General features: G+C 35.0%; 1 protein-coding gene across 3 annotated transcripts; it reads left to right on the top strand.

Moving 5' to 3' along the window:
* The first annotated feature begins 1,760 nt into the window (after positions 1 to 1,760).
* Positions 1,761 to 21,087, top strand: LOC129247058 (importin subunit beta). 3 transcript variants are annotated; one of them, XM_054885941.1, is made up of 7 exons: positions 1,772 to 1,975; positions 10,966 to 11,060; positions 12,797 to 13,038; positions 13,095 to 14,123; positions 17,272 to 18,198; positions 18,267 to 18,688; positions 18,768 to 21,087. In XM_054885941.1, exons 2-6 carry the CDS (start codon positions 11,003 to 11,005, stop codon positions 18,666 to 18,668), a joined length of 2,658 nt encoding a protein of 885 aa, XP_054741916.1. In that variant the 5' UTR covers positions 1,772 to 1,975; positions 10,966 to 11,002; the 3' UTR covers positions 18,669 to 18,688; positions 18,768 to 21,087. The 3 variants fall into 3 exon arrangements, with proteins under 3 accessions (XP_054741915.1, XP_054741916.1, XP_054741914.1); XM_054885940.1 differs by having other exon boundaries at positions 1,761 to 1,834; positions 18,267 to 21,087; XM_054885939.1 differs by having other exon boundaries at positions 18,267 to 21,087.
* Positions 21,088 to 24,503: the final 3,416 nt, after the last annotated feature.

Genomic DNA, 24,503 nt, shown 5'->3' with positions numbered 1-24,503 from the left:
GAAGGAATGTCTAGCTCCCAGAACTTGCCGAGCCTCACCTAAACTATATGGTCACCCGTTGATTATTATATTAACTAATATAAAAAAAAGCTAACATACTCTCAATTGCTTATGTGTGCCCATAGACGCTTTGGTCTGAATTGAATTGACGTATGCGTATTTCTGCCATAGCAGCCAATTGCGCAATTAAATAAGATATTGATTATATGTATAAACAAACAAAAACTCCAAATATTCCACCATTCCACTATGAAGAAAAACGTTTAAAACAGTTTTGTTAGCTGATTTTCAATTTGCAGGTAATCTCCCATTTGTGAACGGGTAGCTTAGTTTTGTGGATTTATTGCTAATTACTGCGTCACGTATGCTTTAAGTTAGTGGTTGTCAAAATCGGGAAAAATAAAGAAGCAGTTTTCGAAAGGCGCTAACTTCCGTGTTCTTTACACTGTGGTAAATAACTGTTCATGAACACTCCCCAACGAAGAAATCTATGTTTTTTCATAAAACGGGGTCAACCATTTAGTGGCCTCTCCTAAACTAACCTGTAATTTTGTATTTGTTGCAAATAAATATTATAAAATTAAAAAATTGTGTGGACGCAAGTACAAAGTCTTATTTTAAAACAAATAGATTCTTTACCTAATGGTTTAAACTTCTTATCATTTACATAATATATAATAAATAGAGTGAAAGTATATTTGGACTCAAAATATTTCAAATTTTAATTCCAAAAAATTTAACGCCCTGTTACATCTATTATTAAAACATCTACTTTCCAAAAACTAAGTAAATTATGTACATATAATTAAACCTCCAACTTTATTTAATTCTTTAATTAAAGAAGATGTGATACTCCAATCGGAGATGAGAACTCCGCCTTGATTTGTTTCCACATTTTTTAAATTTGCATATTCGTTTTCTCACACAAAACAACTGTTCTATCTGCTGATGAAAGTGGTACTCGCTAAAGTTCTTGTGTGATATGCAAAAATGTTTGCTTAAAGCTCAAAAAATACATATCTTGTCAAATACTCATTTTCGAACACAGATCTGAAGTGAATAAAAATTGTACAACAGAGCCAGTGAAAAATTTTGCAGGAGCATAATTAAGAAGAAAACCAAAAAAACGTACGTACACGCATAAAAGATACGTTGAGCAAAGCAAGCGGAGATTAGGCAAAGTACAAAAATAATCCTAGCCGGTATTGACGAGTGTTTCGTTCTAATATTGTTGATAAAATTTCTAATATGCATTGATCTCAATTACAGAAGAAGTGAAATCAACAAAGACAACTATTTTCAATATAGTTGTTGCATTAAACACACTTTTCCCCAATAGAACTTTTCTACTGAATGGAACAGGCCCTTAGTTGTAAAAAACTTTGCGTGTAACCTATTAATGATAGAATAAAATATCACGCGTCTTCACACCGTGAAGCAACACAAATGAAAGCTAATGACAATAGAGGAAGAATAAACTATAGCAAGGGAAAATAGGATTTGGCGACTTTATTCTCATTCATTCTTTTACAATTTAACATGCGGCATTTCATTTTTATAATATAGTTTAATTTAAAAAACAAAATATTCACCAAATATTTACAAACTAGTCGCTTGGACATATAGAGATTTTTTTTATTTTCTATCAAGACGTCCCACATAATAGCTGGTTCCGTCAAATTCGTCAAAACAATGTAGATGGTGCCACCTTTATATGCACACATCGTGCGTGTAGTCTATGAATAGTGATTTAAGTGGCTTGTATAATACACATGGCATCACTGCGAATTCTAACTACTTTTAGATTGAATTAATTTTCTGGTGTCTTGCAAAGGTTTGTAAAGTTAAAATAGTTTGTTATCCCTGCAATATACGTTTCACTGGAAAGAAATAGGTGGTTTTTGGTATTGTTATAAATATTGGAGTAAGCTGCTATTTACCTGTGTGTACAGTGTTCTTGGTACTGGAGCCTTTCGTAAGTATAATCGTGTTTTCAATGTGGAATATAATAGGGATCTTGTTAAACTTAATAAGCATATACTCGAATATTGATGTACTTTATATTTCAATTAGTTCTATCGGGAATGGTAATAAGTAATAAGATGTGGGTCGCGTAGCTGGATGATTTGTGCGTGACTACTATTCGGTAGGGCCAGGGTTCGAGACATACTGTGAATATGAAACGGCAAATGATAAAAAATGTGTTTTTTCTAATAGCAGTCGCTACTCTGTAGAGAATGATAAACTTCGAGTGCATTTAAGTCATGAAAAAAACTTCTCATAAAAGCCTATCTGCCGTTCGAACGCGACTTAAAACTTAGGCCCGCTCAATTGTTGATGACCACAAGTTGATGGAGGAGCTGTGTCAAGCATTGAACAAAAAATGTACGCGCCAATTATATGTATGTATTAGTGCTTTAGATAAGCTAAACTAATAGTTTTTAAACTGTTCAAACTGGACAGCAAATCATTAATATAAAAACTCACATTGAATTATTGTGTGAAATCCTTAGATTAGCAGACCCTCTTAAGTTACAAAGCTCACTTTGCTATATATATTTAAATTTCTGAGACCTTTTACCCAGCTCATACATATTCTGCTGGGTGGCTTTCGGCAGAGTTACGTTGGTGGGTTTCTACCGTACCCGGGGCCCGTTGGGCACCCGTCTAGTCAGACTTTTGTACGTGAATTTAATATACTATTTCTATTATAGCTAACAACTTGAGATTCCACGTATATAACCTTCCAAGGATATAACCTTTTAAAAAGTTAAACATGTTGAAATTCACAATACCGAATATTTTATCATAAAAAATATGTACCCAATCCGCTTAAAATATTTATGATCCCTCCAATTAGTGTTGCGCTCTTAATGTTTTTTCCACAAATGGAGGGACCTATAGTTTTAAGCCGACTCCGAACGGCCAATGAATTTTTATGAGGAGTTTTTTTGTGGCAGAGATCTGAGGTTCGCCAGCCGAGAGGCCACCACTATTTGAACAGACTTTCTGTCATTTGATGTTTTATGCACGGAGATTCAGAGCTGTGCTCTTCCGAATGGTAGTCACGCACCAAGCCATTCATTATATATATACATACATATATAATTGACGTGTATACCCTTTTTGGGTGTTTGACCGAGCTCCTACTTCTATTTGTGGCGTGAGTCTGGTTGTTGCTTCACTAATGGAGGGACCTACATTTTCAAACCGACTCCAAACGACAGATATTTTTTTATGAGGAGCTTTTTCATGATAGGAATACTCTTGGAGGTTTGCCATTGCCTGCCGAGGAGCGACCGATATTAGAAACAACTTTTTCTTCATTTTGTTCTTTCACCGAGATTCGAACCTACGTTCTCCCTGAATTCCGAATGGTAGGCACGCACCAACCCATTCGGCTACGGCGGCCCATTCAATACAAATATTAATATTACGAAAATAAAGCCACTGATTATTAAATTGTTTGCAACGTAAGTAACTTTAAGTATTGAATATGGTAGCCGTTACTTCTTACTTTTTTAGCACATCGTGTTGACATGGAACTCTAAGATCAGAGAGAAATGTTGTTGGAATGCACTTATGTTAATTCTCAAACTGCCGACTTTCTACGCTACTCTACGCTTTAATATACCAGAAAGATTCTGGCACAATCTTTGATAAACTTTGAAGGGGGGAAAAAGTCACTGCTGCAATAGTCAAGCCTTGGCGTACCATTCGGAGGCTCTTGGATATTTGTCAATTTGTCACAAGCATAACTATTTGTATTTATTTTACTTAAAGGAGAGTATATAAATTTAGGAATTTAGCGCATTCTTCTTTTCGTATGAACCGAAAATATTAGGATTTTCAAGTCGACAAATACGTGCTGTATTATTGGACCCGAAATAATAATAAAAAATGTATATATTTTGATATTATTTAAAAATAACATTTGTCACTACATCACATACTTAATAGACATCATGAGTCCAACTTAGTATATGATTAATTATAAAATATATTTTTGTGCTAAATGACGATGGCGGCCGAACGTTGGCTGCACTACGTTAATCGCTTCAAGCTGCTTATGAAATTCATCAGGTGGCTAATATCTAGGTCTGCCCTATCAGGCGTGGCAATGAAATGAGAGCCAAGATGCCTAAATCTTAACCCCGCGGGAGAAGGATAGCTAAGGAAAAGATGCTGAGATGATTCCACCTCATCCTCTACTTAGCTGGAGCAGGGTGCTCGATGACAGAATTAAAAGCTAAATTAAAAAGAATAACTATTACAAAGAAGACAAGACGGATTTTATTTTTTAAACTTTATTTCCTATTATATACTCCATAGGCGTGGAATTGCCCAACAGAATTCGTCTAAACCTCGAGGACTCATGGCAGTCCTCCACGTATTATTCGCGATGAGTCCATGATGAAGATTTAATTCTTCTATCTTAAGTGCGTACACAAGAGCTGGTTGTCCATTATTAGTAGGGATTTTTTCGTTAGGGAGCGTTCGATGTGATTCCTCCATGAAAGCTAAGTTTTCTCCCGGAGTGTAGATCTCAGACCGCTCTCCTCAGGTTCCTGTAGGATATCTTTGGCCGGGTTTCGGTGAGAGAACTGAATGTGAAGGAGTGAACTTTAAGCATCCTCCCATCGAAAATTCGATATCAGTTTGGAAGAGACCAAAGTGAAGTTAGTCCTGGCCGTGGTAATGAAAGTGGGATCCCTACACCTGTTCTACCATATATAAACAAGTCTACGATTAAAATCAATTCAAAAAGTGATTCGCATCATGTGTTAATCCGAACTTCTCCCGCATGCGGGGTGGGCATTTTGCGTCGGTACCTATTAATAAAATATAAATAAATATTTTATGTTATTTAGGAACAAATTACTTTTTAATGAATTGTTTGTTCTTAATGAAATGAAATGAATATAGAAGTTCCTGTATTTAAAATACGAATGTAATATTCATATACTCTTGGTGCTAAGCTAAAAACATTGCTCAGAAATTTGATAATGTCTTCGGTTCGAAAGCAGAATAAGATTGCACTAGCAGTGGAATCGTCGAGGAATTTTCTGCGTTTCCATGGCAGCCGGTTCTACGTTACCGGAATGACTCGGGTTTTTACTCCCGACCAAGGGCTGCCGCCCCAGTACACTAGCCCTGTCTAGTGCACCGTATTTTACCCTAGGAATTTTCTCAACACTGCTACTATATGTAACATCAACAACAATGTGTGACCGCCGTTCTTCAAATTTGCCAAATTATGATTTGGGATGAATGCACCATAGTTCATAAGAAATCGCTCAAATAACTTGACTAGGCTCAGCAAAATTTTCGAGAAAAAGATTATCCGATATGAGGCGGTCTCATACCACTTGCAGGGGAATTTCGCCAACAATAACTTATGATACCACAGTCAATGCTCGCACATGAATCGTATGCGTACTTAAAAATATCGTATCTGTGGAAGCATGCAGAAAAAATTTCACTCTCCACAAATATGTGTGTTGATTTACTGCAAGACACGTTTGCCCAAGGTAGGTAAGTAGGTGGCAGAGAGTCTTCAAACCAACTCGTGATACCACAATTATGTAGTAGTGCCCTCTCTCGCTTATTCGTCTGCCCTACAATTCCCTTGTATGTCACTATGTCCTGGCATCCACATAAAATGGATGCGGAAATATTCTGCCATCTCGTTAAGAGATGTCTGTCATTTACTAAACTTATATATTTATTTAACAGTGATCTACACTCATAATTCGGATTATCGAATTGCCACTGTAGCTTGTTTCAAAGGTGGTCTTCTCAAACTTCTCATTAGAATTTCAAAACAATACATAAATTTAAGAGTTGTAAAATAAATATGTACAAATGTATAAATGAAGGCGTGATCGAAAACACGCAAGGAGAGAAAATAAAAAAAAATAAAATAACAATAAAATTATTTTAAATCCAATCAATATGGAAGACATGAATTTACACACTACACGTTTTTTTTGTTTTTGTTTTACATTTAAATATGTATGTACATTCTTTTTCAATGTTTTTTTTTTTTTTTTTTTTGCTGGCTACTTTAATTACTTCAGTGATTTAACATTAAACTTCAATGGCGTAATAATCGTGGCTTAAAATTATAGGTTTTTGTATAAAATATATAAATTTTTCTTTGCATAAATGTGTAGGTGAATTTCAAATGTACTCCAAAAGTATCCTAACCTAACCTTGTTTAACTGAAATTAAATGAAGAACCAAATTCAGCGAGTGAAGTGCTTGAATGCCATATGAGAATAATGTTCTCATATAATAGTACCATAGTTCCTGTGTTCCACTCGCCAATCGAGTCAATCCTTCCTTAACCAAGCAAAACCTACTTGTTGTTGTTGTAGCAGCATAACATTCCCCGTGCATATACGAGGAATGCTGTTGAAGTGACAGTCCTTGGCCGGATATAAATCCGGGTCGTTCCGGTTACGTAGAACCGACTGTCGTGGGAACGAGCAAAACCTACTCGCCTACTGAGGCGATTGATCCATCCTATTCCTATTGACTCCAGACTCGTTTAGCTCATCCCTCATTTCTTATCCCATACTAATCGAATGGTCGCCATCGCCAATGCTCTCATTTTCGTGGCCACCATTCGTGCCATTTGCACCGCCGTTCATACTATTTGCATTTGGTTCATCTGGCAGCATATCTCTCATTTTATTATTTCTCGGCGTATTGGGACTTACGGCACCGGGTGAGGTGGCACTACCAGTAGACTCGGCCACTAGCATACCCGAATATTTAACGTTATTTATGTTCAGATTTACAGATTTACTGTAGTAACCATTTCGTGACAGGTGGAACGCCAGGCCGGACAACAGGTTCAATGCATTCTTTACATCACCAAAACCTGGCTCCACAGACTGTGTGCGCCTAGCGTCAGTGGCACAGCTCATTGCCGGCGTGCCATAAACGTTATGCCGCTTTGACACTTCTGTGGTCATTGCCATTGTTGTTGACACTACCACCAGACGACACCCCACTGGTCGGCGGTGAATTTGCAATGGCCGAATCACTAGACCTGTCGTTATTGCCATTTATTATGTTACCGCCATATCGATTGTGCGCCAAATGTTGGCGTTGTTGATGAACATTCATTAATGCTGCCCGATTGTTCTCTTCGCGGCGTGCCAATGAATTGATGATGCTGTGTACATCTCCGTCATCTTCTTCATCGGATCGGCGGCAGATTGTCTGTTGCCGAAAATTGGCCGCTGCAGCCATGTTGGGTGGCATATACATGTTGCCTGGAAAATTCATAGAGCCGCCATTGACTTTGCAACTGACTGCGCATTGCCTCATATTGGCCATAACCGGAGCGACGGCCCTCGCGACGATTGCCGTCAATAGCCGCCTGTAATTCAGCAAGTGTGCTAAGATTCTTCTTTTTGCATTCGTATTTACATACCGCAGTATGTCCTTCCACTTCAATTGCTGATAGGCGAGCAGTGATGAAATTAGTGACAATCCCACCCCCACCAAGAGATTTAATCGACGCTTGGCTATTTAGATTCCATTTAGACAGCTTTATTAGAGTGGTATGCATTAGATCGCTTAGAGTTCAAAGATATTTGCCACTTGTGACAACAACTATGTTATTTGCGTAAACAATTACTTTCTAGCCTCGACTATCAAGCATTAAAAGCGATCGTTTACCGCCAGGTTCCACAGAAGTGGAGAAAGAACACCTCCTTGAAGAGTTAATGTGAAAACTGTGTGAGCGTACAGTAGGAGATTATTTTCCGACTAACTAGTAGGTTACGTCGCCAAGTTAAGCAAGCCAAACAACGTTTTATTTGGAGATTGATCCAACGCCCACAGTTTTTAGAAGGAACTATGACGAGCTGATTGGCCTAAAGTTCTTCTGAAAGACACGCGCAATCTTCCCTGCTTCGGGAATAAAAACTATCACGATGGCGCAAACATTTCAAAATAACTTTTGGACATCGAAATACGGTAAAGTTGATTGCTCAACAAATAACATCGAACTTTTGTCAAATCCAAACCGTCATGAAGAAAGATTTTATCCGCCAACTACCACAATTCAGGTTGGCTCCGAGTATGCCGATTTTAGCTCCAAAGAATGATGTCAACAAACTATTTTGTATTATAGAGTCGTGTATAGTTAAGCGTGTTGACCTCAAACCGCTTATATAAGCTGGAGTAGCTTCTTTGTGTGCTTGCTTTTCATGTAAATTACCTAGGATTCTTTTGAAGTTCGGTTGCAATCCGTCTGATAAGTCGAAAAATAAAATGTATAAAACTAATATGAAAAAATATTAAAAAACAAAAATATTGATAACAAAACAAACAACTCGTTTTGGGGTTATGTGAAGTCATTGGTCTACAGTAACAAGCCGGCGACGATTTGTGAGCTCAGAGCCAATATTGAACGCGAAATTGCTGGAATTTCGGTCGATTTATGTAAAAGAGTGGTCGAAATTTGGGTTCAACGATTGGACTTCGTAAAACATGCACGCGGTGGTCATGCAAAAGAAATCGAATTTCATACTTAAATGTATATGTTCAAACTCGATAATAAAAAAAAAATTAGTTAAAAAAGTCAAACCGTTTGTGTTTTATTCAAAAAAGTTCAAAAGTTGAAGCGCTCTTACTGAAAAACTCTATACATATATCTTTCATATATTAAATTTTGTTACAATTTTTATATAACTGGTGGAGTAGTTAATCGATTTGGTAACTGAAAAAAGTAATAAAGTTGAATTCAGTGTTAGCTATTATATATTTTTGTTACAGATTTTCCATAAAATAAATGTTAACAGTTCAGTTATAATATTAATTAATTAATCAGCAATATAAAAAATGGTTTTGTAGCTTACATGTATGGGGAATGCTGTTGGAGTGACAGTCCTTGACCGGACATAAATCCGGGTCGTTCCGGTAACCAACTGTCATGGGAACGATATAAAAATGTCTTCTTCATCAGCTGTATGTTAGGACTCGTCTTTTCGATTAGTTGTCAAGTATTTATAGTAACATTGTTTAACAGGACGAATGAATTTTAGCAAGCCCATAATGTCTCTCCTTTTTTTCGTTTGTCGCAGTTCTATCTTTAAGATAGAACAGATGCTGATCTATATTTTTCAGAAATTGGGGTTTGCCTGATACAGATTTCCTTATAAATATAATATTAATGTTATTAAATTCTTAATATTTATTATATATATATATATATATATATAAATATAATTGTCGCGTACACTCTTTTTGGGTGTTTGGCCGAGCTCCTCCTCCTATTTGTGGCGTGCGTCTTGATGTTGTTCCACAAATGGAGGGACCTACAGTTTCAAGCCGACTCCGAACAGCAGATATTTTTATGAGGAGCTTTTTCATGATAAAAATACACTCGGAGGTTTGCTATTGCCTGCCGATTTATTATAGCCGCATTTAAATTGTATGAGGTGGGGTTTGCACCTTTCTAAATTTATCCAGCGTATTTTAAGCCAATTTACTGGGAACCCTGTGACGGTCACTTTTCTGTTAATAATTTAATGTTATATAGTATATAAGTTTTGTATAAGTAGAAAAAAAATCTCTGTGGGTCATTTGAATTAGATTAAATGGCGCTTCCTTTTTACATGTTTTAATTATATTATATCAATCACCTAGTGAAAAAATTTTGTGAATTTTTTTCGCATGTGACTTAACAATGAAAAAATCTGAATCATTGGGCAAATAGCTGATTCAAAAAGGTAGTTTCAATGAACTTAAGACAGTTTTAATATATGTTTTGGCCAAACAAACATGTGGCTTGTATTTTTAATGGATTCATGGCAACCAAAATTATAAAACAGCCGTTCCCTAATTTTTAGGTAAATTCAACTTAAAAAAAAAAAAAATTATTTTTTGAAAGTTGCTGGTGCATTTAAATTGCGTTATTGAAACGATTTTAAAATTGCCTCTGAAATAAATTGCTTATTATTCAATGGCTAAAATGTTGTTTATTGGTGCTAATATTTGTTATCCAGAAAAATAATTAGAAATATATAAAACTATGACAGTACCACTATGACTTGACACTTAAATTTTAAGATTTTTCAAAAAGTGGAGTTAATCGATTTGTGCACTGAACGGCTCATACATCAAAGTAACTTTTCCATATACATGCGTATAAGAAATTATAAGTTGAATCAACAAAAATCAATAGAAAAACACTCTGTTTTATTATTAAGAATATTTTGGGAATGTTTCCTTGAATCAAATTTATTTTGTGTGATGATGTAAAAGCAGATATATACGAGTATAAATGAAAATGATTTCAAACTTTTTGATATCGCTCGGAATTGAGAACATCATCACGAAAAGGAGTCTGAATGTATATCGTTTTACTTTTCAAATCGAAATGAAACGCAGAACACACATATTTTTATGTTGATATGATGGAATTATTTAGCTAATAAAAATTTTTTTTAGGAAGCGCAGCATTCGTAATTTATTTTATAAAATTTTATTTCATATTTTGTTCGAACATACATACATATACCGCAGAATTTTTCTTTGACATTTGTGTCTGAATAAAACGCAAAAAATTATCTGATATTATTTATTTAGTATATCTTTAATGTTCTTGCCCTTTAATCATATTATTAAAATTGACTTCAGTTTTAAACACTGGTTCTTAGTTAAACTAAAATATTTTATTTTCAATCCAACTGAAAAAAAGTATTTGTTTTAAACATTTTGTAACAAGTTATTATATTTAACATTGGTATTGACCACAAAAACTCAAAACATTGATATAGACAAATATTGGCAGCAAAACCTGTAATTTTGTAGGTGTCCGAATCGTGTTCTATCATATGAGGCTATCGGATCATATTCCGATGTTTAATGGGTTTCCTGTTTTCAATTTTGGATACTTCGGCATATGAATATGGAATTAATTATTATTTTTATGTCTTTCAGGTTCAAAGGAAAAAATACTCAAAACAACAGTTTCAAAATGAATGCTCAAGTGGCTCTACATTTGATTAGGGTGTTGGAAAAAACGGTTTCGCCAGGTGAGTGATAGATTTATTAATATTTTATATTTGCAAAAAAGGTATTCGAATAGCATTCAGTATAGTACATCATTTCGTTTTACATGGCAATATGGGCACGAAAGATGATTTTTAAAATACACATAAATGCTAACGAGAAAATATTGTACAAGGAAAGCTAAGCCAACTACAAATTATCACATATGAATTAAAACACATAGAATTTTCTAAAATATTAAGGATTGCTGAGATGGTTAGGTTAGACAAAATCTATTGTAAACGCCTACTGTGTATTATGGGACTTTTTAAGCACTTCGAATGGATAGTAAACAGTGGTTTTGTTGTATTTGCCTCGTTAATTTAAATGTGAGCCCCTTTTTCAAAAGTTATTCAAAAACAAAATTTGATTTTATTTTTGAAAGAGGAAAGGAAGACAGCAAAATTTAAGATTACTTCAAAAGCAGGAGAAAACATAGAGAGGCGTTTTTAACTATTTGGAAATGGAGGTTAAATTATAAGGAGTGTTGAAATACAGCTCCACCAAGTTTCAGAGAAAACTTTTCCTATTATTTGATGTTAAATCATTATACTTAGCTTAAAATTGCCAATGCGACTTTACACTAAACTCGACCCCATATTTCCAGGAGTAGACAACAGGTTTTCAATGGAACCTCAATCCTCTAATTTCGCGGAAACCATATCATGAGTTCCGTATACAGTAATGTCATCCGCAGTTTGCCGCAATGCTCCTACGATCAAGTACTGAAATAAGCCTAATTTCGACGTATTCAGAAGCGGTCGAAAAGGAAATAAGGCATTACCCGACCTGTTTCGGATCGAGGGTCCTATTTGGCGTTGGGCTGACGTACTAAATGATTACTTCTCTCTACTCTACTGAACATTAAGCAAAATTTTATATTAACATATCCTTCACTTAGTTTGTGTACATTTGCAGTAATTTGAATTTTTTCCAAAAAAAGAAAAAAAAAAACGCATGGTCCTTTATTTTTTTACCTGATTTTTATTTGTTTATTTAACGATTCGAGATATTCGTTACTCTGAATCAATGTATACCTGTAGTAAAGGTAAAATAGAAGAAATGATTGATGGCATTTATGTACGAAACTCATATCAAAATTTTCCATGACTTTTGTATATTTCTGGCTGTATATTATTTATAACGCGTGTGATTTGGTTCTTCAGCTCTGGAATTGCCTCGGGCTTATTGGTCATTCTTTTTGCGTCGCCCCAGAGAAAGAAATCAAATGCTGTCAAATCGCAATTTAATTCAGGCCATAAAAATTTGTTTATCTTGTTATGTTATATGTAACGTTCACCGATCACCGTAGATGCGTTACTGGTATCGTTTGCGACACCAAACTATGACTCGTGGGTGCATAGATTATTCCTAAATGACGTTTTCAGTACCTCAAATGTGACAATTTTGCTTGTCAACGTATCCGTTTGGGTGAAATGTGCTGACAGAAAAACACGCAATATGCAAAATGCACTTCATGTAGAATGACCATTTTCATAAAAACTTTGTATCACTTTGTGCCTTATCTATCACTAAGTTTGCCAATAAATGTGGTATCGATTGTCTGAACAAAAAAAATTAACATATCACAAATAATTGCAGTCAAAAATCTGCCTAACAGAAATACGTGTACAATATTTTTAATTCAAATTAGTGGACAAGAATTCGAATCAAGTTTAAGAGAAATACTAAATAAATTGATTTTTTCTTAACTTTTTAGACAAAAATGAGCTTTTATCAGCAAAAAATTTTTTGGAACAAGCTGCTGAAGAAAATCTTCCTGAATTCTTAAAAGCACTTTCGGATATATTGGTATCTGTTAACAACAGTCCAGTAGCACGTATGGCTGCAGGGTTGCAACTTAAAAATCATTTAACCAGTAAAGATGAGACTGTCAATCAACAATATCAGCAACGATGGCACCAATTTTCGGAGGATACACGCGAGTACATAAAGAAAAATGTATTTAGCTAATTGTATAAATTTTTGTACTTTACTCACGCAAATTTTATTTTTAGATCCTTGCTGCTTTAGGAACTGAAAATACTCGACCTTCCTGCGCTGCACAGTGTGTTGCTTATGTAGCCGTCACAGAATTACCGCTAAAAGGATGGCCAGTTCTTATTCAAACGTTAGTCAACAAAGTTGTGACCGATAATTCCAGCGAAATGGACCGTGAAGCCGCCCTTGAAGCTATTGGGTACATCTGCCAAGACATACGTTATGGCGTGCTAGAACATCAGTCGAATCAAATTTTAACAGCTATTATTCATGGAATGAGAAAACTGGAGCCGAGCAATCACGTTAGGCTAGCAGCCACAACGGCTCTACACAATTCCTTAGAATTTACCAAAGCTAATTTTGAAAAAGATCTTGAACGAAATTTTATAATGGAGGTAGTTTGCGAAGCAACTCAATCTCAAGACACACAGGTTTGTGTTGCCGCTCTACAGTGCCTGGTTAAAATTCTGACACTTTACTATCAATACATGGAACCTTATATGGCCCAAGCTTTGTTTCCTATTACTTTGGAAGCTATGAAGTCTGAAAATGATCAAATAGCTTTACAGGGAATCGAATTTTGGTCAAATGTCTGCGATGAAGAAATCGATTTAGCAATTGAAACTCAAGAAGCGAATGACGCTGGACGTGCTCCCATTCGAGTTTCAAAACATTACGCTAGAGGCGCTTTGCAATACCTAACACCTGTATTAGTCGAAAAACTAACAAAACAGGATGAATGTGATGATGAAGACAACTGGAGCCCAGCAAAAGCCGCATCTGTTTGTCTGATGCTATTAGCAACTTGTTGCGAAGATGAGATTGTTCCGTATGTTTTCCCCTTTATCAAAGATAACATAGAATCACCTAACTGGCGTTTTCGCGATGCTGCTGTTATGACCTTCGGATCCATTTTAAGTGGCTTGGAAACTAATACACTAAAACCTTTAATAGAACAAGCAATGCCTACACTTATACATCTAATGTATGATGAGAGCGTAATAGTTCGAGATACTACGGCATGGACATTTGGACGGATATGTGATGTAGGTTTCTACTAATTATTGAAATAGTTAATTTTTTTGACGTTTCAGATTGCCACAATTTTTTCTTCCCATTTGGATTTTATGTTTTTACCATACATAGGAAGGAAAATTGTTATGTATATTTAGAACACATATTATGATATTTAGAGAATCAACAACTACGCCATCCGAAAATAAGAGTTCTTTTATAATATTTCTTTATCTATGCTAATATTATAAGAGATTCGTTGTAATGCCACCATATTCTGTTCATGCATACATCTTCTGAGCTCCTTACGCCCATATTTGACTAGCTCTTACAATAGTATATTAGCTTTGGTGCCTCTGCTATTCTCTAGCCGCGTTATTGAATTTCGTATTTCATCTTGAGACCTCAATTCCGTTATCAATAATGTGGGTATCAAGGGTTTCATCTTTTAGGTATGCCAATGAATTTTCGGGAGTTTTTCCTATCGGAAAATTTCGGAAGCACTTTGGTTAGCCTCTATTTTTTACTCAACTTCTGCTAACGCTCACACCTACCTTTGTTTTGCTGAAATCCGAAAAATGCATCTTGAATGCATTAACTTTAATGACAAATAAATAAATTTCTATTCCTTGGTTTCTTGGATATACTTTTATTTTGAAATTTTTCGTAGGAAACCCTGAGGATGTTAAGGTTTCTTGCCCCCTCTACTTATCACAGTACCTCATCCAAACTCAGCTCTCTCAATAAACCTAAAATGGAGATGGGGTTTGCTGAGCGCATACGCCGAGAAGCTTACTCCTTCTTGCTATGGTATAACATTCGAGAAAAAGGTGTGTTGAGGTTTCCGTGGATTGGTCGCAGAAGCGACAGGAGGTATTGGATTATATTCGTGCCTGTGCAGATGGTTTGTCTTTACCGAGGGTTTGAGATGCTTGAATCACTTTTGATTATACATCGCGTCAAGGCCTTACCTGCCTCAGTAAAAGTCACATTTTTGTTATACTGTAAACCGCATAATCATTAATGCGGTTACGGGTCTGTCGGTTTAGTGATCGTTCCCGGTAAAGAGAGTTTTCCAGAGTTAAACAGAGTTAAACAGATCGTAGGCCTTTCATTGATTTCCTGTTTTGCTGACATTGAAAACAATATAATCAGATTTATACATTTAAATGACAAGACGTTTGTCCTAACCGTAACCTAAAACGTTTGCCACAGTATACTAAAAAGATGAATGTATCGTTTTGTCTTGTACTCTCAAGTATTTTCCCAGAGCTCATTCACAATAGTTCAGATTTTTGTTTTACTTGAAAGCACTAAGTATTAGGCCGCTTATCGGGTTCCTTCACCTCATTTTTATTTTATTTCCCTACCGGTTTACTTTTTTATCTAGGTCGTCAATGTTTTACGGTTTCAAGGGCATTGCTAACTAAGAGTTCGGTAAATCTTGCCGAGTCGTTAATGCAAAATTTGCCTAATTCTATCTTACCATTTTGAAGAGTTTGGTGTATCGTATGATTGTTGTTCTTGTAGCATCCTTAACCGGATGTAAAACTAGATCGGTCAGATAATGTATGCTCTAATGTTGTATATCGTATCCGTAGTATTTTTCTTTCGTTTTTCATTTAATTTTTTCATTTTATTAAATCTATGATTACAAAACCTTACAGGTACAAAATGAAGATAAGACTTAAAAGTGGTTATCCGTTTCATGTTCATTTCGTTTTATTTAGTCTATGGCATGACTGGCATATATTAAAGACTTGAGGTATACAATTTTACTTAAAACATAAATATTAATAACATATCACACAATAGAGTAATAGAAACTAACAGTAAAGAGCGTTAATGGAAGCTTTAAAAACAGATTTCGGAGATGAAAAATCATTTTTTTTAATGTTATACAAAGTGCTCAATTATAGGTGCATGAGAAAAATAATTAACTGTTAGCACATGGAGATAAAATAGATTTTGAACAAGAAGAGCCTTGCTGGGTATAGATGAAACATATGATCACGTCGCAAACAATTTTAAAAATTTGTTCAACATTTTTGCAAAGAACTGAAGATTAATTTATAGCAGAAATTAGACTTTTAAATTTGGAAGGATTTATTTTATGATTTATTATTTTTACTCATAGGTACCTATGCCATTTGCTCAGCAAATCCAAAGAATAGTTTCGAGCTCAGTCACCAATACTGGATTTAAGATTAATATTTATTCATTAATTAATGGCAGTTCGCTTTTTTGTTGCTTTTCATATACACATTTATAATATACCATTCGGTAAGGTTTCACTGGCAGAATTCACCACAGTGGGTATCAAGTCCAGGGATAATCAAATAGCATGCATAAATTATGACTAAGTTTGCAAAGAGAAGAACATAATTATTTCTTCTTTAGTTCTAGAGAAGATATGTTTAATAAATTCCTTTAATTCACATCTTAATTAACAATTTAGTACATAATCAAAGGGATAATTAAATATTCTGAAGATGCTATTGATATATTTGGTAAAAAAAAATGGTATAATATCTAAACTGTATTTATTAGCGAATACGATTATATGTAACTATACATACATACACTATCCATTTTCGAAAAGCTGGATTCTCCAGGAAATTATTTGAACTTTGACATTATGAATATGCGCTTCATAGCTCATTCTTGCTTTTGTGAGATTGTTAAATGCTTGGCGGAGATGTCGTGAGAGAGCTTTTAATTTTGTGTACGGAGCATTAATGCATGGTAGTCGAAAGTAACTAACGATTGTCTAACATTACTCGGGGTCGTCTTCTTTGCTTTGGCTAATTTCGAAGTAAATTGGTAAATCTCCTTTTTTAGTACTTAATTGTGTTATTCACCTTTACTCTGGAAATGCTCATCAGCTCTGATGCGTTCGTAATTTTTGTTATTCCGATCACCATAATGATTCCAATATTCTTATAAAGAATTTTTTCTTTTAAGTATTTTTTTCCTGAGTTCTTTACTCTTGGCGCTCCATATGCTTTTAGCTGTAAAGAATTTAGCAAACTACATTAAATAATTTTAGATTCTTTGTAATGTGTAGGAATGAATGACGAATTTACAAATAGAGTGGTACATCATTACGTGTTTTATTAGTTACTCTGAACAACTTTTTCCTGTTTTAAGCCAATAGTTTATAATGCATACCGTTTTTAGATTGTTCCAGAGGCAGCGATTAACAAAACCTACTTGAATACCCTTCTCGAATGCTTTATCAAAGGACTAAAAGCCGAGCCCCGCGTTGCTGCTAACGTTTGTTGGGCATTTATAGGTTTATCAGATGCCGCTTATGAAGCAGCCGAAGTTAATGAGGGTGAAACCCCAGAAACATATTGTCTATCACCGTATTTCGAATATATTATTACACAGTTGTTAGAGACGACAGATAGGCAAGATGGCACGCAAGCGAATCTACGAGCGGCTGCTTATGAAGCGCTAATGGACATGATAAAAAATTCACCACTGGATTGCTACTTAGTAGTTCAAAGAACAACTATTGTTATTCTGGAGCGGCTTAATCAAGTATTACAAATGGAATCCCATATTGCTAGTCACAATGACCGCCATCAGTTTAATGACTTACAATCTTTACTTTGCGCTACCTTGCAAAGTGTGCTTCGAAAAGTTCGCGAAGAAGACGCTCCCCAAATATCTGATGCTATTATGACTGCACTCCTGACAATGTTCAACTCATGCTCTGGTAAAACGGGTGGAGTTCAGGAAGATGCATTTTTAGCCGTTTCAACACTTGTTGAATTACTTGGGTATAAATTTGTTAAGTATATGGATGCATTTAAACCATTTTTGTTTATGGGACTAAAAGCTCATCAAGAATATCAAGTATGCTGTGCTGCTGTTGGCCTAACTGGAGATATATGCCGAGCTCTAAAGCAACTTATTATTCCATATTGTGACGAAATTATGGCTTTACTTCTTGCAAACTTATCCGAACCAACACTCCACCGCAGTGTCAAGCCACAAATCTTATCAGCTTTCGGGGATATGGCATTAAGTATTGGCAGTGAATTTGTAAAATATTTGAACGTTGTACTAGAAATGCTTCTTGCTGCTTCACAACTTCAGGTAACATAAATCAATTGTATTTAATACATTAAAATTTTATATTTACATTAAAAATTGTATACTTTTAGGTGGATCCAAACAGCTACGACATGGTAGAATATTTAAATGAATTGCGGGAAAGCGTATTGGAAGCATATACAGGAATAATCCAAGGTTTAAAGGGCGTTGAGCAGCAGCCACATCCTGATGTTTTTCATCTGGAGCCTCATTTAGCTAATATAATTGCATTTATCAAACGCATTGCTCTCGAAGGTGAAACCTCTGACTCAATGATAGCTAGCGCTGCTGGATTCATTGGTGATTTGTGCACCGCATTTGGACAAAGGTTGTACCCAATGTTAGAAGATGTCACGATTACTCAATTTTTAGCCGACGGTAAGCGTTCAAAGGCAACGCGAACCAAATCATTGTGCAACTGGGCTACGAAAGAAATTAAAAAATTACGTGATGGGCAAGGGATTTCTCAGTAAAACGGAACAAGACACATAAAGTAAGCTTTTTAATTATATTGTAGTATGATATATTCCATGATATGTTATAAGTTCGTATTTCGCTCTCGTCTCAATAAGACTTTTGTGAACAAAACTTTCAAAAGGTGGAATGATCATGTACGCAGATGGAGTTTGATAATTAACTTAATTATATTACACATAAATTATCTCTATTATTATTCGAGTTAAAATGCTTATTTGACAATATCAATCATGTTATTTAAGCGGTTATCTCAATGCTGTATATTATTTTTGAAATGCTATATGTATTTTAATATACAAAGTAAATAGTTATTGGCAGACTTGCAAATGCAATTCTAATGTTCCATATCCAAACAAATCGATTTGCGAAATTTCTTACCTAAAAAGTGAAGTATATTAGAAAAAAGTGTTACGCAGGAATCCATAAGACCATTCGATTTATCGGTAATTATTTAGCTGAAAATTTGGGTGGATTTAGGCAACATATATAAGTATTAAAATTGTGTTGTTCTCTAAATCTTACATACATTAAAAAATAAAATCCACAACTCAACTTCATAGTTTGTTATTTAAAAAACTCTTTTTTTATTGTAAGTATAATGACTAGGCAGACACTTAAATCTTAAATCAGGTTTTTTGTGCAAGAGTTTAATTATTTTAACTGAAGGAAACGTTAAGACTAATTTTGTGCTGTTAGAAATATTTTCAAAATTAAAAGATATATGTGTAAATCAATATATTCAAAAAATAAAGTTATATAAAAGTTTGGGATATGTCAAAACAAATTTAAACAAAATAATTTTACATATCACTAAAATGTCTGTCCTAGAATTCTAAACGAGTAATCAAATTGAATGATTTGCAGTTCTTTGGAATCGCCAAAACTTCTCATCTGAAATCTATCTAAAAACTAACAATTTTTTCTCCAAAATGCATAATTTGACTCAATTAGAAAGTAGCAATATTGAAAATACGTAAAATATTATATGTCAAACATTTTTGCACTTGCTTTGAATTTTAGGTCATTATTTTCAATAATTGTTTTAGACATGGTTATAAAACAACCCAATATTCGACATATATAATGTGTCCCGTATACTTTAGGAATTTCATGAAACAAATTTTAGATCTTTACTCTAAAATCATTTGCAATTGATATGAATTGATGCTTGTTTGTTTTTGGATCCATAGATTTTTCGGTATAATAGATTAAACTCAAAATTAATAATGGTAAGCATGAGTTTAAAAAAGTTTAAGACAACGGCATTAGATAAAGGGATTCTATTTGAAGAGGCAAGTGCCATTATTTTATTTTATTTGAATCTATAGCTCAGTTGATTACGAGATGTCGTAACTTGATTGGTAGAATTAGAAACTATTAATTTATAGACGTGAAAAAACTAATTTACAAAGGAACTAGCTGAATCTTAATATATTACCTACATATATTTTATATATTTCTCATGACTAAGTGGATTTGGATTTTATTAGTGTAAATTTAAAACATATTTGGGTTTTTCACATCTCTCACTTAATGAATGGTTTGAAACCCAAATTTACTTCGACGTTCGGGTAAATGTCTTATTGCTCAAAATTGCTGCTAGGAAATTTTCTTGCTTTCAATATAACCACATAAAACGGTATTAAATAAATTATTCGGTACGCAAACAAACACTGATGTATGGAAATGGCATTAGTTTGCACTTTTTCATTTGCAAAATACTTTTTACTTTAACAAAAAAATCGTACTGCTTTTTAAGTATTTAATATCCGTTTGTCGTACGATTAGTCATAAGCTTTGATTGAACCATTTTTATATATGTATGTATGTATCGACTTTGAATAAATCCGTTCAACAACATACTGTACATAGCGTCAAGCTAATTGTTGATCGCGTTCGTATTGAAATACTATAAAAAATGAACAAATTAATGGGAACAATTGTTAATTGACTATTACCCTTAGAAGAACAGAAGAAAATATCAGTGCTTTTATATTATTTGTTCTTCTATTATTATCTGCTGTCACTGAAATATAATATGGGTATGGTAATTTATTTGTTAAAATTAAGTAAGACGTGTTTGACAAATCTTGATAAAACAGCTCAAAATGTGTTAAATGTTAGCTTTTATAAGTTTTGAAATTTTGTTCTGAAGGTCTTATATGCATTTTTCATGTCAAAATATTCATTTTAAATAATTCATGGTTTATAAAAACTAATTATAAGGTTTATTTCACTCAAGTTTTAAATTTTATTACTGAAATATTTGTAACAATGAATTCTTGTGCAGACTAAGGCATTCATTTTTTTAAGAAATAAAACTTGTTACATAATCCTTATGGCATTCAGTACATGATTAAATTGAAAGATGAGTATAAGAATAAATAAAAATATTTTGAAGATTAAGCATAAGAAGCGATAAAATGTTTTTAACTCACAAAACTGGAACTACAAATATAGTATAGTTCATAGAACTATTCTTTCCGGCTGCTTCGTTGTTAACATACGAAATTTGTTTTTCATTTACGGCCAAGTTTTTTGTTTTGACATTTAGAAATAATGAAATTTCCATAATTGGACGTCGAATCCGTCACCAACCAAATGGTATGTGCGCACAAATTGGGAGAAAAATAAAAAAGCAATAAGTTTAAATAGCAGAAACAAACTCCAGAGAAGGTCAAGTGAAGAAACAAATGAGTGGCACAAAAATAAAACCAGCAAATCACTGTGTAATCCAAGAAACGATGAACATCTCTTCAAAGTTGCAAGATGTAACATGCATTGTCTGGTAAAAATTGGGAATATTTTTTTTGTACGAAAGCAAAATGAAGTAGGGATTCGGAATGTCCCGCCTTCGAAAAAGCGATAAGAAGCAAGTGCAATTGAATAAGGAAGATTAGTACTATTAAAACAAAACGTAATTTATGAAGTTAAAAATTTAATAATGAGATTGAACTTTTGGAATGATTTTTGTGATTAAAATGAAGCAAATGTTTTTAAGCTTAATTAAAACACATAAAAAAATTATTTCTGCCATATAAGAAATATATAAAAAAGTGCTAAAACAACAAAAGGAAAAGGTAAGGTAGGTGTCTGTAGCGGATCTGCATCCTAAATAAAAACAACAAATAAAAAAACCCGCGCAACAACATCAGTAACATATACTGCTTGAACATAGTAACAACTAAAACAGGGGATTCGCAAAATAATATTATATAAGTACCCAAACATATGGCTGAGTAAGTGAACACATGAATTTACATGTATTTTATAAGTATACATTATTCAATTTGTTTTATTTATGATCGCCCAGGCGAAAATTTAGCGGTTAAGAAGCCTTGCCTTATTTAGACAACCCTCCTCACAATCTGTACTATACGACTCAACACGGCGGTGTATTTAAGAAAGCCAAACATGTTTTACCCAACGCGAGATGTTCCGCACCGCAACTTGATTTCGTTACTTGCTAATTTGATGGTGGAACAATAAATCTGTGTTGGTTCTCATCCTTATTTATAGTTTTCTTTAACTTATATATATTTAATTGGCGCGTACACCTTTTTTGGGTGTTTGGCCGCGTTCCTCCTCCTATTTGTGGCGTGCGTCTTGATGTTGTTCAACAAATGGAGGGACCTACAGTTTCAAGCCAACTCCGAAAGGCAGATACTTTTTATTAGGAGCTTTTTCATGACAGAAATACACTCGGAGGTTTGCCATTGCCTGCCGAGGGACGACCGCTATTAGAAAAATGTTTTTCTTCATTTTTTTGTTTCACCGAGACTCGAACCTACGTTCTCTCTGAATTCCGAATGTTTAACAAACCGTGCCAGTCGTTTCTTTCTCGTGCTAACCGGCGCCAATTGGACACACCAAGTGAAGCCAAGTCCTTCTCCACCTGATCTTTCCAACGTAGAGGAGGCCTTCCTCTTCCTCTGCTACCACCAGGTGGTACCGTATCGAATACTTTCAGAGCCGGAGCGTTTGTATCCATTCGGACAACATGACCCAGCCAACGTAGCCGCTGGATCTTTATTCGCTTCGCTATGTCTATGTCGTCGTAAAGCTCATACAGCTCATCGTTCCATCGTCTGCGATATTCGCCGTTGCCGACGTGCAAAGGTCCAAAAATCTTGTGCAGAATCTTTCTCTCAAACACTCCAAGCGTCGCTTCATCGGATGTTGTCATCTTCCAAGCTTCTGCGGCACACGTTAGGACGGGCATGATGAGAGCCTTGTAGAGTGTTAGTTTTGTTCGCCAAGAGAGGACTTTACTGCTCAGTTGCCTACTTAGTCCAAAATAACACTTGTTGGCAAGAGAGATTCTACGTTGGATTTCAAGGCTGACATTATTATCGATGCTCATGCTAGTTTCTAAATAAACGAAGTCTTTTACAACCTCGAAATTATAACTGTCTACAGTGACGTGGGTACCGATACGCGAGTGCGCCGACTGTTTGTTTAAAGACAGAAGGTACTTCGTTTTGTTCACCACCAAACACATTCGCTTTGCCTCTTTATCCAGTTTGGAGAAGGCAGAACTAACAGCGCGGTTGTTAAGGCCGATGATATCGAAATCATCGGCATACGCCAACAATTGTACGCTCTTATCCAACATCAGGTTAAAGAAGTAACACGACAGCGAGTCACCCTGTCTGAAACCTCGTTTGGTATCAAACGGCTCGGAGAGGTCCTTCCCAATTCTGACGGCGCTGCTGGAGTTGGGCAACGTCATCTTACATAGCCGTATTAGTTTTGTTGGGATACCAAATTCAGACATCGCGGCCTACAAGTAACTCCTTTCCGTACTGTCGAATGCAGCTTTGAAATCGACGAAAAGTTGTGTGTCGATTCTCCTTTCGTGGGTCTTCTCCAAGATTTGGTGTATTGTAAATATTTGCCACTAAAGCCACACTGATAAGGTCCAATCAGTTGGTTGACGGTGGGCTTCAGCCTTTCACACAATACGCTCCCTAGAACCTTATAGGCGATATTTAGAAGACTAATCCCGCGCTAATTAGCACAGATTGCAGGATCGCCCTTCTTATGGATTGGGCAGAGCACACTTGAATTCCAATCGGCAGATACGCTTTCATCCGACCATATTTTGCATAGAAGATGATGCATGCACCTTACCAGCTCCTCGCCGCCATGTTTGAATAGTTCAGCCGGCAGTTCGTCGGCGCCCGCGGCTTTGTTGTTCTTTAGCCGTGTTATTGCTATTCTCACCTCGTCATGTAGCGGAACGACAATTCCGTCGTCAACGATTGGGGTATCGGGATCTTCACATTCTCTGTGACATGCGCAGCTGTCACTGTTTACCAGGTTCGAGAGGTGTTCCCTCCATAATTTAAGATTGTTCTGTACGTCATTCACCAGTTCGCCATCTTTGTTCTTACAGGAAAACGCCCTGGTCTTAAAACCTTCTGTAAGCCGACGAAATTTCTGGTAGAATTTTCGGGCGTTGTTCCGGTTGGCCAGCATCTCACGATTTTCGCACTCACCATATGAAATATGTATGTACATAAATAAGCAAAAAATTTAAAAAAATTTATATATAAATGAAGTTATTCAAAATTGAAATAAAAAGTAATATAATGTAATGACTACGAAGAACATAAGTATGAATAAATACATAAAATATTCCGATTTTTTAATGTAGCATAAAAAGTGAGTAATAAAAAAAAAAGCTGAAACATCGAACAGAATAAGTTAAAGCAAATAACCTTTAATCTTTGTAAAATATCTCAAACTCAAATTCAAATTCAATTCCCTTACCTGTGCTTTTCAACCATAAAATATTTACGTATATACAAATTTACAGACATAAACCC

The sequence above is a fragment of the Anastrepha obliqua genome, chromosome 5 (assembly GCF_027943255.1).
Source record: "Anastrepha obliqua isolate idAnaObli1 chromosome 5, idAnaObli1_1.0, whole genome shotgun sequence".
Lineage (NCBI taxonomy): Eukaryota > Metazoa > Arthropoda > Insecta > Diptera > Tephritidae > Anastrepha > Anastrepha obliqua.
Note: the sequence above shows the minus strand (reverse complement) of the source record. Positions and strands in the feature narration are given on the sequence as shown.